We start from the raw sequence: 17,228 nt of genomic DNA, 5'->3' as shown, positions 1-17,228 counted from the left end.
GGTTCCTGAGCAACACAGCACTGGCAGTCATCCGGTGGAAAAGTCATAGGAAACCAGACACTAGTCATGCTAGTGATGAGGACCAAGCCCCCTGCCGGGATGTTGCTCCCCCCAGGTGCAGGTGAGCGAATGAGTGGGGGTGGGCTTAAGGAATGGCAGCCCCTGGAGCAAGCAGGACAAACAGAGTGAGGTAGCAGCCCTGAGACAAGAATGCGTGTGTGTTTTCCTGGCCCTGGATCTCCTGAGCTGCAAATGGAGAGGTGGGGGGAGGTTCAAGTCCACCCTTAGCTACCTCAGGGAAGTGCTGCCCGAAGGGAGCTGAGGAGCAGGGCCCTGGGCCTGCAGGTTGGACCGTGGTGGTGGTGGTGGTGGAAAGAGAGGATTCTGAGCTTTCTCTGCTTAAGACGCTCTGTGGAAGACCAAAGCGCTGGGGTGGGGAGGGGTCCGTGAACCTGGCGTCTTCTTCACACAGTCCCCCGACAACTGAGGTGCAGCCTCTGGGTGGTACCCCTTGGCCCTTGCTATAAACGGTTCAACCAGCACCTCATTCCTCCTTGCCTAGGCATGTGACCTCAGGGGTGGGACCTGGGCAGTTCTCCCAGCCTGTCCTGAGAGCCCGAATCAATCCAACACCCCCACCCTGCCCCCCAGCACTGTAGACTGTCCCAGCCAGGCTGCTGGAACTCATGGCACACAGCAATTGCCTCAGGCAGCCCCCAGCCTTTCCAGGGACAGACACTCCAGCTCCAAGCTATCACTGACCTCCTCCTTCACCAAGTGGACACTTGTCCCTCTCCCTCAGCTCCTTTCCAGGACAGATGTCACACCCAGAGGCGGAACTCCTATTCCTGCCCCCACCCCTCTTCTACCCCCTACCTGGGGTCCCAATGGGGAAAAGGTGCCATAGGAAAGGGGAAGGACCTCACAGGGAGAGGCCTGCAGTGGGGAGGTCCCAGCCAGCAGAGAATGGGCACCAGCCTTCCTGCATCTGTCCCCATGGCTGGAGCCTGGTGGCTGTCCCAGGGCGTGGCCGAGCCTTCACTCTTCATGCCAGGACAGGGAGAGGGACATTTAAGTAAAGGCAGCTGTGCCATTCTGCTGAGATGGGCGGCTGGATTTTCGCTGTCCCAGCAGAAACGCCGGGCTTGCTTCAGACCCGGGACCGATGTAGGAGTTGGGGTTGGGGAGAATGGTCGTGTTTGGAGTCTGGGAATCTCACAGGGCACCGTAGGAAAGATCAGCTTACAGAGTCTGCGCGAGGAGATGGGCTTGCTTTTTTCTTTCTTTCTTTCTTTTTTCCCCCCATGTGATTTTGAAAAGATCTCGGTTTCTCCAAATGGCAGGAGCCGGGAGAATGTGAGGAGACACGGGGCAGCTGCTGGCAGATCTGAGAACTCTTGCCACCCTTACTAACCATGGCATGCAGAGGCCCCTCTGGCTCCTAGGCAAAGCCTCTCCCGGGCCTCTGGGGACAGGAGCAGCATTCTTCCCCAGGCTCGCCTGTCCCCCTGCACCCCCAGCATCGTTATGAGACTAGACACCCAGCCCAAGCGTCTCCACCCTGGAGTGTAAGCCTTACACTGTAAGGGGCCTTCAGATCATTCCAGAACTGTTGCCCAGCTCGGCCCAGGGGCTGCTGGGGCTTCTGGCCAGGGAACATCCCAGCCTCTAGGTCTTACCCCACTCCACCCTCCAGTCTCTAAGCAAGCCACAGTCGATGTTCCCTGTGCCAGATGCTATCAGGGTGCAATTGAATCTGGAGCCTCTCCTTGGCTCTCCCTGATTGAAGACAGCCCCCCAGCCTGGGATCAGCCTTGCGGCTCTGGGAGGGGTCCCTGCACACGCCTGTCCTGTCCCTGACTCTGCCGGCCGGGGCTCAGGCCAAGGATGACATGCACGCACTGTCATTCTCAAGTCACTCCGGCGGCTGCTCTGTTAACCGCTGGCATCCCAGTAGCACTGCAGGGCGTGGCCATGGGGAGGGGGGCTGCATGGTGTCCACAGTTCACTGTTGGGCGTCACTCAATGGTGTGTGGGTGGGGAGTGCGGTGTGCCTGAGCGTGCATGTGTGAGAGTGTTGGGTTGCGAGTGCTTCTGTGAGCGTGTGGATCTCTCTATAGCCTTCAAGAGCCTCCAGGGACCCCTGAGGTGCAGCAGGTGGGAGCAGGCGGGTGGGGGACCTCACAGCCACGGAGTGCCAGAAAACCCACCAGGCAAGTGAACTTGTCAGCTCCTTCCAGCCGGTTGCCCGCAGGCTCAGGGCAGGTGATGCTGCCGGGGACAGGCTCAGCAGTCCGGGAGAAGTTCTGCAGCCCAGGAGAGGCTTTTCCTCCTGATTCTGGGCTTCGCTGTGGTTTACGGCAGCGGTTTCCCAGGTTTATTTGTATTTCAAGCACTTGACTCCTTCCTTCCCTTTCCTACCCACCAACTTTCCCAAATGAAAAACGGCGCAAGAAAAACCCACTCAAATGGGCCCCCAGCACCTCCCAGAGCAACCGAGCGAAACAAGACCATGGTCATGGCAAACACGTGGACTTGGAAGCAGTATGTGTTTTGCCCCTTTGCAGAGTCAGCTTCCCGGCGGCTGCGTGGACTCAGGGCCGAGGGAGGTGTGGACACCCAGGGGTTCACCCTCTGCCTCCAGATGCCCCAAGCACCTGTTTGCTGTGGGTTTTGCATGCAGACGTGGCCACCTCTTAAGCACCTGTGCATTTGTGGGCAGGTGGGTAGAACTGGGCATCTGGGGCAAGGTGGGCAACATGCCCATGGCCAGAACACTTGGACAAGCCGCCCCTCGGCGCCAGCACCCAGTGTAGGGTGTTCCTGTGACCCGGAGAAACTGCTCATGTGGTGAGCTGGGTGAGAAAGAATCCGTAGCGCCTGCTGGTGCAGATGCCCATATCATCAGATAGCCAGGCTGCTGGCCTGAGAGCGGGGAGAGTGAGGACCACTTGGACGAGAGCTCCTGGGCATCTGCCTTCAAGCAGAGGCTGCACCCAGAGCCAGGCTCTCACTCCTGGGCATCTGCCTTCAAGCAGAGGCTGCACCCAGAGCCAGGCTCTCACTCCTGGGCACCCACCTTCAGGGCAGAGGCTGTGCTCAGACCCAGGCTCTCGCTAGAGGAAACAGGCTCTGGACTTCAAGGACCACTGCCTCCCCAGCAGTACCCAGGTCAGTGGTGACTTCCACCCGCCTGCCTCTCCACCCTTGTCCCCACTTCCTCCTATGAGCTGACTCTCAGGCCTGGGCTGCTGACATGAGTGGCCCTGCTGTAAGTCCCATGCTGGTGCTGACAGTGCCTCACTGAGGCTGGTGCCTCAGCTGCTAACTGAAGGGTTAGAGGTGAGAGTTCGCCCAGAGATGTCTTGGGAGAAAGGCCTGGGATCGGCTTCTGAATGTACTGCCATGGCGTACAGTTCTACTTGCCAGGGGCTCTGTGCCCTGGGGTCCATTGGACAGCCACGGGGTTGGGCATGCATTCAAGGTCAGCTCAGAACTGGCTGGAGATGCCTTGTATGGCTGGCCCTTGTCCTTGGTAATGTCAGTCAGCTCCTGTGCACAAGTTGGTCTCAAGGACCCCTGCACCATCTTCCATGTCTTTCTGCACTTTTTTCTAGGTCAACCTGACCCCGGTCCCCAGCCAGCGAGAGACCCCACACTGCTCTCCAAGACAGGCGGCTGTGGATGAGGACACGGGGCCAACACTGAGCTGTGGACAGTCTTTTGCCACCTTTAGGGACTGAGATGTCCAGCCCATGTGGCCTTTAGTGAATAGCCGTTTCAGGGCACAGGTGCCATCCCTGGTGTCAGGACAAGTGTGGTCAGGATGTTGACTCTTCCTCAGTCTGCAGTGTCCAGTGCAGTGCTGGCCCACGGGGTGAGGGACTACCTGGGAGTTGCTGTTACCCCACCCTGGGGAGAGGGGGGTAGAAACCCCCCTGGGCCTTCTGGGAGTGTAGAAGGCCCTCCCTCTCAGATGCTCCCACCCCACCAGCTGAGGGTTAGCCTGTGAAATGTGGATGCCCAGGGCCCCAGCGAGGCTGGAGCTAAGCTGGCGGGTCTGCAGGATCTCAGGGGTTGTGGTGATGCCCCATCCATGGACTTCTGCTTCCCTGGAACCCCAGAGCCTGCCGGGCCCACGGCTCCTTCTGGCTAACATCCTCGTCTCCCACACGAATGGCCGTGATATTTTAAGGTCTTTATAGAACCTGGCCTCCACTTCTCTGATTTATGATCTTGGGGATGTTTTATGGGAAACGTTCGCCCAGCTCCCTGAGAGATAAAAGGTCCCTCATCCCCCACGAAGGACGTCCCTCCACCCTTGTAGATCTTTCTGGAGCGCTCTGCTGCCTGCCTGCCAGCCTCCCACGTAGACCTGGGGTTACCTCTGTCCTGCTCCGTGGGCAGGCAGACGCCAGTCACACCCTGTCCTGTGTGCCCAGCATCCAGGCTGGGGGATATATGTGCCCTCCAGGGCTGACCTTCTGGGGGGCAGTGCCTCCCTTGGCATGGGCCTCTGGCTGCACAGCTTGTCTTGGGAGACACAGCAGCAGGAGAGGTCCCCTCCACACATGGGGGTCCTTTTTGTCCTCTGTCTTTGCATCCCCTGTCCATCCACTCATGAGGCCCTGCCACTCATCCCCCATTTATTCCTCACGTGATAAGTACATATGGGGCCTGGGCTACACACAGGTCCCCATGTTGGATTGTGGGGGACCCTAGTATGGGGGTCTCATCAGCCCTTACCAACAGCACCTGACCTCTCCATTGCGTGAGCTTCTGGTGACAGCCAAGCTGTGAGTGCTGAGACTCGGGGTGGCCCTGGCTGCCTGGCAGAGAGCATAGTGTACCTAACACGTGCTAAATACACAGACTAAGTATGCACGCTCCTTGGGAGCACCAAGAGAAACTGGGTGTCACCCTGCCCCCCCCCCCCCCCCGTCTCTCAGTCTTTCTGCAGCAGTCTCTTTCCCTCTGCCTTTTCTGAGTGTCTCTCTGTGTCTTAAGTTAGGCTGTGTAGAGGAGTGACAGTAGGGGCGCAGACAGACATGTAAGAATCAACAGAGAGATGTATGTAACCTCAATGGCTCCGGCGGTTGTGGAGGCTGGCAAGACCTGAATGCCTGGGTCAGGCATCAGGGTGGAGGCTTCTCCTGACTCATGCGATTGAAAGAACCGAGGAACCTCAACCCAAACAGACACATCAGGCAGAAGCAGAGGCCAGAGGATGACGTACTGAGTGCAAGATGGATAAAGGGCAAGCTTGGCCAGAACATTCTTATAGAGCCACACGCCCATAGAAACTCCTCTTCCAATGGATTCGCTGTTCCCATGAGCCCACCAAATGGAGGGTGATGGTAAAATATCTGCCAGACCACTGAGAATCGTGGCCTAGCCACGTTGAAATATGGCCTTAGCTGCCTCTCTCTCTCTCTCTCTCTCGCACACACACACACGTTTCTCTGTCTGTCTCTATCTCTCTCGTGCGCACACACACATGAATTTCTCTCTCACAGACAGGAAGGTATCTCTACATTTGTCCATCTCATGCATTTCTCTGCTTCTCTGTGTGTGTCTCACACAGGTTTCTGTCTATCTCTCTGTCACACACACACACACACACACACAAACACACACACACAAAGGGGTTTTTCTGTCTTTCTGTATCTCTCTGTCTCTCTTCTCTCTCTCCCTTTCTCTCTCACACACAGGGTTTCTGTGTGAACTGTTCTGGTCTAATTGGGGGAAAGAGGAGAAGGCTCTGGAAGTCTCCCCATCTTCCCCAGGGCTCCGAGGTGGCCATGGGCCCTGGCCTGTCTCAGCAGAGTGGGCGGACCTCTGGCCCCTCTGCCCGGCCTAAGAGAGTCTCATCCCGGTCCAGCTCCACCCCGCCCCATGCGCCCTGTAATTGGGCTGCGATTTCACACTCTGGAGTCGGCCTTGCTTGTTTTGGCTGGTCACTGTAGCCATCCCTGCCGCCTGGTTGCATAACTGTGAGGTATCGGTTTACGCTGGCTGAGGGCTCTCGGCACAGCCTGAAGGGGGCCCAGGGCAGCGATCAGGGCAGCCTCCCATCTCATGCCTTCCGGGGGAGGCAGGCAGCGCGGCTCCAGCCCCTGGGGACCTCTCGCGTGAGGTCCTGGACCCTGACAGGCACCCTAACCATGGTGCACAGAGCCCCAGCCCCTGGGGGCTCAGAGTGGCCACCCCTGGCCAGAGTTGGCTGGTGAGGCAGCAGTGGGCCTCGGGGACGCCTCCACCCTCCGACTGCCCTCCCCCAGAGTCACCACGGGTCCTGCCAGCGCAGTGTGGCCTCGGGTCAGGAGACAATTGTGAAGCAAGGATGCTTTTTCTCTGGGGAAGGAAGCTGCGACCTCCTTGTCACCAGCCAGGCCATGCCCTGCTTTTGGGCATGCCTTTTGGGCCTTGCCCTGCTCCCGGATCCTGACCTTGGTCAAGATGGCTCAGGTGTGAAGCTGGCCTGGGCCTCCGCCCTCCTCACCAGCCACCGCCAAAAAGTGGGTGCAGGAAGAAGAGGTTGCCGTGACGGGAGGGACCCCAGCACAGTGTCTCCGTGAGGGGGGCTGGAGCCAGCCCCATGCGTTGTGTGTGATAGTCGGGACTCGCCGTCTTACATTTCCGTGGGCAGACCACGACAATACATGCATTGTAACCAGACCGTCCCCAGCACTCAGCTATGAGAGGCCCAGGTGACTGTCCTTCAGAGCAGGCCTGACACCGGGCAGCAAAGCCTTTATGAGGACCCGAGAGCCTGGCTCAGAGCCGAAGCCCATGTGAGGGGAGACACGGCCGGCTGGTTCAGTGGGACTTGGGCAAATGCAGCCTGGCAGTAAGGGGACCCCAGCCAGACAGGGCCTGTGCAGTAGAGAGCCTTTCATTTTTATCAAGACCTCAGGGCTGGCACTGGCCCTGGCTTCCTCTGCGTTGGACCAGGAGGGCATCAAACTACTCTGGGTTGCTGGGATTTCCTCTTGGACAGACACAGGGTGGCACTTGGAGAGGGACACTCTCCCAGCTGCCAGAGTTTCTGGTGGCCACCTGCTCCGGGGACTCCACAGCCAGCTCAGCATCCGAGCTCCCAGTCACTCCCTCCTGACACCCGCTCTCCCAGGTCAGTCCCTGCCAGCGGGGTCTGGGGAGAGGCTGGGCACCAGCTGGGTGGGTGGGTGGGCCAGGGCCAGGAGTGAGCGCACCCTCCTCACCACTCGTGAATCTGCTCTTTTCCATTTCAACACTGCTCTGTGCCAGGCTGCCAGCCGGTCTGTGAGGAAACAGAGGCTCAGTCTCGGGCCTTGATCGGTCTGGGAAGCCCCTGCCCCCTCAGCTCATAGCTGCAGCCCAACCACTGAGACACGGACTAGCCGCACTGCCCCCCCCCCAGGCCCCTCCTCTGCCTCCAAGCATCTGGTGACATGCAGCATGCACTGTGTCCACTCTGACCGAGCCGACAGAAGGCAAGTGGGCTTGTGTCTTTGCACTGGGTGGGGATGGAGAGCCAGCCTCCAGCCCGTCTTTGCTGCTGGGAGCCGGGTACAGGGCCACACTGCAGGGAGTGCTGCCCTGCCTTGGGGGGGGAGGGTCGACAGGAAGTCAGGCGCCAGGCGGCCAGGCTGAGTGCTCTCTGTGGGTCTTTGGAGGGCACCAAAAGTCAGGCAGGACCCTCATCCCCTCTGCCCACAGCCACCCTCTCTTGCTCTTAAGCCTCTGGAAGACCACCTACCTTGGCTTCAGTGGTATGGAAATGGCCTTGGATTTGTTCACAGAGGTGCTGGGGGTCAGCATGAGGCTGTGGGTGCGGGAAGGGGCATATGTTTGTCAGCCTCAAACCAGCCCCCCTGCACCCTGGCCCCTGGACCTTCTTACAATCTCAGAGATTAGCAGAGCAGGAGCCTACACTCCCAGGCAGCTGGAAGTCCATGCTCACTTGGACCTCGGTGAGCTCAGAATGTCTATGGGGTCTGCACTTGGACTTCACGGGTTTACACGGTCCCATGGTGGATCAAGGCCCTGAGCTGGATGGTGGGGGGACTCAGGCTCTGGGGAAGCTGTCCCCTCCCTGACGAGCTTCACCATGCCCTCGCTGCCCCAGCAGCGGATTATGAGGCATATTCTAGGCAAGGCGGGTGGGGTGCAGGGGTGGATTCTAGGCCCCAGGCACCTCCCCCAATGGCCCTGGGCTCAGCCCTTGCTCGGTTCAACTCCATCCCAGGTGGAGAAGGCTCTCTCACAGGGGCCCCCAAACCTCTGGGTGGCATCAAGGGGGATTGGTGAGGGGCATGGTGGGAGCACAGAGTCCTGAGCATCTCTGGCTGTTTAGCACCCTCGACACAGGCTGGGTACCCCCTCCCACACAGATTCCCAGCAGTGTAACCCCCACTTCACAAGGATCCCAAAATGAAAACCCCAAGTTGGTGGTGGGCCTGGGACCTCCAGCTGGCACTTCCTGGACCACCCCATCTGGAGAGCTGACTGCTCAGTGGCAGGGATGAGGAGCCAGATCAGTAGGTGCCTCTTCCCTCTTCAGATGTGGCTGTGTCACCACAGGGGCGGGAGTGACACAGAGGGTACCTGGGACTGGGCGGGCCTTCTCTGGTGCATGCAGAGTGACTGGACAGTTGGGCTGTGGAGACCAGGGTTCCTGAATCTTGGTGACCTTTGAGGATGGTTTGCACAGGGAGGGTGTGCTCTGGGGGTGGAGTGTAACTGCGAGGGCTGTGCTCCCAGGATGCCTTGCTCCAGAGGGGAGTGTCTTGTCTTGAAGACAGCCTGAAGAGGCTGCCCTCCACCCTGATCTCAATGACATTGCATCTGCAACCTGGTCCCGCACCCTGCCTGATTAGGGGGTGTGGGTGGGGACAGTTCAGGAAGCCATAGGGTAGCCACAGGAAGGAAACAGTGGGGACAAGATTGTCCCCAGACCTGGAGCATCCAAGACAAGGTGTGCCCACCCATATCTCCGCAACACTGTCAAGGTGCAAAGGGTTTCGGCCCATGTTCCCTAGAAGGAGGCTGCCCACCCTGTTGATGTCAGTACAGGAGGGATGCGGCACAGGATTCTGAGAAGCATGTAATATTTTTATTAATTCTCAAGCCCAAATGTTGCCCATCAGAAAAATCTTGAGCATCTGATGTGAGTGATCCTGATGGGAAGAAGCAGGACGGACAGGAATGTGATGGGGAGGGTCAATGGAAGGAGCAGGATGGAAGGTAATAGGATTGGGAGGGGCAGATGAAGGGGCAGAATGAGTATGATTACAAGATGGGAAAGGGCAGGATGGGAAATGACAGAAGGGGTGGGGCTGAATGAGAAAGGTGCATGCTGGAAGGGGAATGATGGGAAAGAGCAGGAGGGGACCAGTGATGACAGGAAGGTGCAGTATGGGGCAGGGTGGCCTTGAGGAGTGTGGCAGTCAGAGGTCATGTCCACTAGACACTCCTGGCTAGGAGCAGATATCTCCCTGTCAGTCATGCGGTCGCTTGGTGGCAGCTCCCTAAGGTCTGGTTTTTCTGTGTGTGGGAGATGGAACAGATGATTCCTCTCAGTCACTTCACCTTCACCTTTGCTGGGGCTTCCCTGGGACTCTGTGGCTGCCTCCAGGGGTGGCCCACATGGGCCAACTGATCCTTAGAACTTTCAGCGCCATGCCATGCTTCCACCGCCCTCAGATCTCTGCACTCACAGGCCTGTGGTCACCTGCTTCTGGCTTCACCGTTCAGTGTCATCAGCTTGCAGCTAGCTGAGTCTGAAGAGGGCTCAGTTAACATCAGACCTATGGACCTGAGCTTGGACACCTTCTTTCTTGTATATAGATGAGAGTCACTGGTTTGTTTCTCTTGACAACACAATCGAACACAAAGGCTTGGGGACTTCTGTGGCCCCTGACATCCAGGACCTGAAAGTACAATGCTAGAGACAGGCTGTTCTCCCTTCAACCTGGACTTAGCCAACCCTGCCCCTGGGTCCTTGTGTGTTAGAGACCCCTTAAATCCAGGCAGGGTCTTTAAGCTGCAGATGGAATAACTGAACATGTAGCGACTCCCACTCCTGCTGTCTCACTGGTTGGAGCAGAGCCTATGTGGCACCCACCTGGACCCACAGCCTCTCTCAGAAGTCAAAAGGAAAAGCCACTGTGATCTGAAGCTCCTGCTGCAGACCCTGCAAGGGATTTTCCATCTGTACGAACTTAAGAAAGTAGTGAACAAAACCTAGTAGTCTGAAACTGCACCCATCCCCATCCCCATCCCCATCCCCATCCCCATCCCCATCCCCATCCCCATCCCCACCCCCATCCCCATCCCCACCCCCATCCCCATCCCCATCCCCATCCCCATCCCCATCCCCATCCCCATCCCCATCCCCACCACATCATCCCTCTACTAACCATCCCCATCCCCATCCCCATCCCCATCCCCATCCCCACCACATCATCCCTCTACTAACCATCCCCATCCCCATCCCCATCCCCATCCCCATCCCCATCCCCATCCCCATCCCCACCACATCATCTCTCTACTAACCATCCCCATCCCCATCCCCACCACATCATCTCTCTACTAACCATCCCCATCCCCATCCCCACCACATCATCTCTCTACTAACCATCCCCATCCCCATCCCCATCCCCATCCCCATCCCCATCCCCATCCCCATCCCCATCCCCACCACATCCCCATCCCCATCCCCATCCCCATCCCCACCACATCCCCATCCCCATCCCCATCCCCATCCCCATCCCCATCCCCATCCCCACCACATCCCCATCCCCATCCCCATCCCCATCCCCATCCCCATCCCCATCCCCACCACATCATCCCTCTACTAACCATCCCCACCCCCATCCCCATCCCCATCCCCACCACATCATCCCTCTACTAACCATCCCCATCCCCATCCCCACCACATCATCCCTCTACTAACCATCCCCATCCCCATCCCCATCCCCATCCCCATCCCCATCCCCACCACATCATCTCTCTACTAACCATCCCCATCCCCATCCCCATCCCCATCCCCACCACATCATCCCTCTACTAACCATCCCCATCCCCATCCCCACCACATCATCTCTCTATTAACCATCCCCATCCCCATCCCCACCACATCATCCCTCTAGTAACCATCCCCATCCACATCACCACTGTCATCACCAGCACATCATCCCTCTACTAACCATCCCCATCCCCATCACCACTGTCATCGCCACCAGGATAACAGGAGCAGTAGCATCAGCCACAATTTAAGGAGAAGTAGGTGGTGCGTGCTCAATAGGTGCATTGAGTGTGTTCATCTAGGTACTTTAGACAAAGAAATCCACAGAAACTCATATGTGTAAGAGAGAGTTTTATATCAAGGGCAAGAGCACATCAAGGAAACATCCCAACCCAGTGCTGCCCACGCCCACAAGTCCAACATTGACTCATATGTCCAACACCAATGCACAAAGACCTCCTCTGTCTCACAAAACACACACAATGATGCTGACTGCAGGAGGAAAGCAGAATCAGTGAAGGTGTAAGCATTTTCGTGCTGGCAGGGGTCTCCACAGGGCTGCTCCAGCACCCAGGGCTGCATCGGGGTAGGTCCATGTGGCTTCTCCTCAAGGATGTCTTGCCAGCTGAAGCAGGGAACTGGCTAAGGCAGCTGCACCCTGGTGCGACCATCAGAGAGCAAGAGACCCGAGAACTAGAAAGGCGAGCCTCACCGAGCCATTTCTCTCTCTGCCCTTCAATTAACCCCACGCCTTTGTCTATTGGCCAGGTTGGCACAATAATCTTTAACTCTCTCCATGAGACAGAAGCAAGGAGCTTTGCTTCACTAGCATGTTGAGGTGCCGCTGAGTCACATGAAGACAGGCCCTCGGGTGGAGAAAGGTGTGGAAGAAGTTTAGAAGGGAAGGACCCTGGACTGGAAATGTGGGCTCAACTCTGCTCTCAGAGCCTTCCTTGCACAGCCTTGGAAGGCCACAGGTTCTGAGCCTTGACATGAAGGTCAAGGCACCGGGAGTCGGGGCAGTAGCCCTCTCTAAATTCGCTTGTAATCCTCGGGAACTATGGAAATAAAACCGTTCATTTAGAGCCCCATTTCTACCAAGTTCTTCTTCCTCTTACAATTCTAACGACCCAACACTCAAACACAGCAAGACTATGGGAGGTGGGAAGATGACCTCCGGCCACCACAAGCAACCGAACACTGGTTCTTTGTGTTTCTTTATTGTCTCATCTACCCAACAGGAGGTCCTGCGGACAGGAGACTCCAGTTCTGTCACCATGGAGGTCTTTGCATACTAACTTTGGTGATTGCATAATCGGCTGTCAATTTGAGGATCGAGAGTGTAGGGGTGGAGTCTAGCCGTCAATCAGGAGATAGCCAACAAGGCCTCTGTGTGGCCTTCTCCTGAGAATTCTGGGAGCTCTGGATTTCCTCCTTGGAGGCGGGAGACACACTCTCTCATTACTCACTCCTTGGGAGACTTTGTAGCTGACAAGACATATGGAACTGCCCTAGCGCCCAGACCTGGAGAGCCACGTGGAGACCTCTGGCAGCTCTGAGATGCTTCCACCATCACTGGATCCACAAGACTATCCACTCACTGGCCTGTGATATTCCTGCATTCGGCATCATTGCATGTGTTTTTGTGTGTCTGAAGAGGACTTTATAGATTGGTATCGGACCTATGGACAAATATCAGACTTATGGACTTGGTCTGGACTGGGCTGGGATGTTTTCTTAATGTACAGTTGCTCTTGTATATAAAGCTCTTTCTTATACACATATGAGGGTCTATGGATTTGTTTCTCTAGTCTACCCAGACTAACACAATACCCTCCCAAATTCTTGGTTAGACGAGAGCGGGGAACTGATCTAAGATCCAACCCTACCCCAGTTCTACCCCAGTCCCCCTGCCCTGTAGGGTCGACTAGAACTAAGCCAGGAGCTAATCATCCATCTCCTGCTCACTGGAAACAGACAGCAGATGCTATTCCCAAGAAGAGGACAATAAAGACAATGCATTCAGTGGGTTCAGCAGAAAGGTGAGTCCCCACTCCCACCCCTCTGCAGCAAGGGATATGTCTCAGGTCTAGGTGGTATTGCTTCACCCCATCCCAGACGTCAGCAGGGCCAGTGGGTACCAGGAGTATTCAACATTCTGATCCCCTCTCCTCTGGTGTGAGGGGGGCCCAATGGCTTATGTTACTCCACCCACTCAAAGAGAGACACTGGGGGCCACTTGAGTCTGTGCACCCAGCCTTACTCAGCCCTCACATTGCACCTCGAGAAGGGGCCTGCTTCCCCCGCCATTAAAGGATTAAACAGGGTTTAGAGTGGCGTAAAGTACGCCAATCATCCAGCGTAGAATAGAAAATCACTCATCATACCAAGAATCAGAAAACAAAACAGAACTGCAATGAGAAAACACACACACACACACACACACACACACACACACACACACACTATCAACAGGTGCCAACACTGAGCTGAATCTGCTGTTGAAATGCTCTGATGGGGATTTTAAACTAACCATAATAAAAACGCACCCGGGGTCTCCTGAAACACACAGAAACTTTCAGCAAAGGTATGGAAGTTAGTACAAACCCAAGAATGAAAAAAAAAAGTTGAATAGAAGTGGTCATTAAAATAAATGCATGCCACCGAAATTCCAATAACGCCACAGTGTAGATTCAAAAGTAAGGCAGAGATGGCAGGGGTCAGTGCAGCTCGTGACAGACCAAGAGGTGGCCCTCGACCTGGAGGGAGAAAATAATCAGGAACACAGCAGAGAGAGGCTCGGGGCGGGGCAAAGAGTGAGACTGAAAAACCATCTGACAGGGCAATAGCCGGACATTTCCCAAATTCGTCAGAAGACACGTCTCCAGATCTGAGAGGTTGAGCAAACTCCACACAGGGGTAAACGCGGAGAAATCCAGATCAAGGCACATTGTAATCCGAGTTCTAATAACTCAACCAAAGAAAAAAATAAATCAACCAAAGAGAAGTGATGGGTTATTTACAGGAGAGTATCGGTTGGAGGACGGAGGATTTCCCATCTGAAAGGATGAAAGCCAGAAGGAACTATACTTGATCATAGCTGAAAGGCCAAGAAGCACTGTCAGAAGGAATTGGCACAACGTGCTTCAGGTGCTGAGAGGGAACAAGTATGAGCCGTGGATTCTATACCCAGCGCAGATATCTTTGGCGGATGATGGCAAAGTGAAGCTCGCCCCTGAGAAAGTCGCTCTGAGCCAATTTTCTAGCAAACCTCCCCCTGCTGCACCTGGCTCACCTGCTCTCCCAAGGGTAGTGGAGTTGGTTGGGTCACATTTAGCCAACCGGTCTTGTCATTGCACAGGGAGAATCCTGTTGCCCTCAGGAGGGTTGTTGGGCCCTAAGCAGAGGAGAGCACCCTTCTTTTCTTCCCTCCCCATTCTGCCTGCTGCCTCTGTCCTGGGCGCTGGGTCCCAGGACAGAATGGCCTAAGACCCTGTGTATAGGCACTGTGACTCTCAGGATGACTTAAGGCATTATATAAAATGCAGATTCCAGGGCCCTTCTGAACCAAGTTTCTGGGCATGAGGCCTGGTCATCTCCCTTGATGACAATCTCTGGAGGTGAAGGCAACGTGGGCTCAAGTTAAGGAAATCAGTCCAGGAAATGGTGGTGCCCAGAAGCGCAGTGGGAGAGGGTGAGAGACATAGACTTTCCTGACCAAGATTCACGGCCAGGATCGGAAATTAAGTTGGATGCTACTAAGAGGGAACCATACACTCCACATGCCCACGTCTTTCCACCGTTTTCCCCTTTTATTGAACATCCCGATGAAGCCCACAGGCTACTCCATTCCCCACCAGTAGCCCACTAACACCACCACCACAGGCGGCCCGTGCCCAGAGCCCCCTAAAAGCACCTCCTCTGCACCACGGATGTCCCAAACTCTTTGAAATCCGCCCCAGTGACCCACATCTGCTTGAAGCTGGTCAGCGAGGTGACGATGGAGGCCCCGATCCACGTGGAGAACCACCTGTCAGGGGGTGCCGTGATCTTGATGGGGGTCCCTTTGGAAGCCAGCTGCTCCAGCTCCCTGAGCAGCCGGTCGTCCAGCCCCTGGAACAGCGTGGAACCCCCAGACAGCACGATCTCCCCAAAGAGCGTCTTCTGGATGTCGGCGTCGCATTTCATAATGCTGCTGGAGACCATTTTGGGGAGCCCTGGGCTGTGGATGCCCAGCTGGTCGGGCGCAAAGAGGGCCTCCGGCGCCTGGTAGAGCTGGTCCCCGAGGTGGATGATGTTCCCGTCGGGCAGCTTGTACTCCTTCAGGAGGTCCTCGGGTCTCCTGCACAGCTCCTTCTCGGGCTCCAAGACCACGCAGCACAGCTTCTCCTTGATGTCATTCACCAGGGCCTTGTACAGAGAGCAGGGGAAGGTGCGGTTGCTGGCCAGGAGGAGCCGCGTGAGGTGCTCCGTGATGTCCCTCCCCGCCACGTACAGCTTGTTGACCGCGTGCGGCAGGGAGTAGCCCTCGAAGATGGGAACCGTGCAAGTGACCCCGTCCCCACTGTCCACCACCAGGCCCGTGACGCAGGCGGAGGCGTACAGCGCCAGCACCGCCTGGTCTGACAGGTAGAAGGCGGGCACGTTGAAGGTCTCAAACATTATCTGTGCCATCTTCTCGCGGTTCTCCCGGGGGTTCAAGGAAGGCTCGGTCATGAGCACCGGCCGGTCACAGGGCTTCACGCCCAGTTCCCACTCAAAAAGGTGTTTCCAGAGCTTCTCCATGTCGTCCCAGCTGGTGACCAGGCCGCGCTCGATGGGGTAGTGCAGGTGCAAGTTCTCATACTTGTATAGCGCCTCCTCCCCGACAAAGTACTTCTTCTGGTTGGCTCCGGCTGACGTCATCTTGAACTTGGGATGCCCTACGACAGTGCTGATGACGTGTCGGGGCCCAATCTCTCCTGACAGGCCCGCCTTGCAGAGTCCGGACCCATTGTCAAAAATCACCGCCGGAGTGTCAAGCGCCTGTGAACTCAGCATGTCTATAGCATCCTTCGCGGAAGGTGACTCAGAAAGGCCACTGCCTCCAGGACCAGGCTGTGGAACAGGGCCCCGTGGAAGCCGCACGGGCTCAGGATTCCACACTTCTCAGAGTGTCTACCAGGCAGGTGAGCAAGCTCTCCCTAGCCTCTGAGACCCCCTACCCATCACCCACACACCTGTCCCCTTGTCACCAGTGGAGCCTGCTTGGGCTTTTTCAAGGATGGAGTTCCATTATGTAACAATCCAACCAAGGCAACAATTGTTTCCGGGGAACTTTGGCGGGGGAGGGGGTGCAGGGACAAGAAGGTGGGTTCTGAGCCACCAACTCTCCCAGCTGCTTGGTGAGACTAAAGCAGAGGAGGGCGAACCACCCTGTGGGTGTCTGATGAGCCCTGGACCCCAGGTAGAAGCTTGGCCTTGGGACCAAGCAAGGCAGTCCAGCCAAGAGTACTGGCCCCTCTGGCCAGCTGAGTTGCTGTTAGTATAGGGCGACAGAAATTCCCTCCCTGAGCCGAGAGGAAGCACCAGGCTGGAACATCGATGCCCTCCACCCCGCAGCATATACACAGACCCCCAGGCGTTGGAGGCCGCCCCCGCCCCCCGCCCCCCCGCCAGGAAGCCCTTGGGATCACTGTCCACTCTGCCCCAGAGAACACAGCGGCCTCCACCTCCTTGCTCTCTTCCCGGAGGTCAGGGGCCCCTCATCTTGTTGACAGACCTCCATGCCGCCTGGCACAGCAGTGTCCAGCGGCCCAGGGTCCAGTGGTTTCCAGGAGGGCAGCCGCAGTTGAGCAGGAAGTCTCTCTGGGTCTGAGCCTATTCTGAAAAGACCAGGCCACAGAGGGATGAGAAGCCATCCTGTTCCCAGGAAGGGCTGGTCTGGCTCTCAGGCCCCCAGTTAGCACCCACCGGGCATGCAGATGAGAAGTGGGGGTGCATGCTGGGAGCCAGTGTCTTTGGATCTGAAGAGGACTAGGGGTGGTCTTGGGAAGCAGTGGTTGCCCGAACAGTTCCTCTCCCTCCTGTCATGTTCAAGGTCACCTTCGAGTTGGACTCCTTCCCTCAGCCAAAGTTCTTCCAGAACCCCCCACCCTCATCTCCTGCCTCCAGAGCCCCTGGCGTCCTCGCCACTCTCTCTGTCATACCTGTCTTTCCAAAGCCCAGCATGCCCTAA

General features: G+C 56.8%; 1 protein-coding gene across 1 annotated transcript; it reads right to left on the bottom strand.

Annotated features, from left to right (window-relative positions):
* Nucleotides 1–14,917: 14,917 nt before the first annotated feature.
* Nucleotides 14,918–16,051, bottom strand: ACTRT2 (actin related protein T2). Its single transcript, XM_075538096.1, has one exon. The coding sequence runs from the start codon at nt 16,049–16,051 to the stop codon at nt 14,918–14,920; it is 1,134 nt and encodes a 377-aa protein (XP_075394211.1).
* Between the last annotated feature and the right edge of the window lie 1,177 nt (nt 16,052–17,228).

Source organism: Tenrec ecaudatus, chromosome 1, assembly GCF_050624435.1.
Source record: "Tenrec ecaudatus isolate mTenEca1 chromosome 1, mTenEca1.hap1, whole genome shotgun sequence".
Classification (NCBI taxonomy): domain Eukaryota; kingdom Metazoa; phylum Chordata; class Mammalia; order Afrosoricida; family Tenrecidae; genus Tenrec; species Tenrec ecaudatus.
This window is presented reverse-complemented; position numbering and strand designations above follow the sequence as displayed.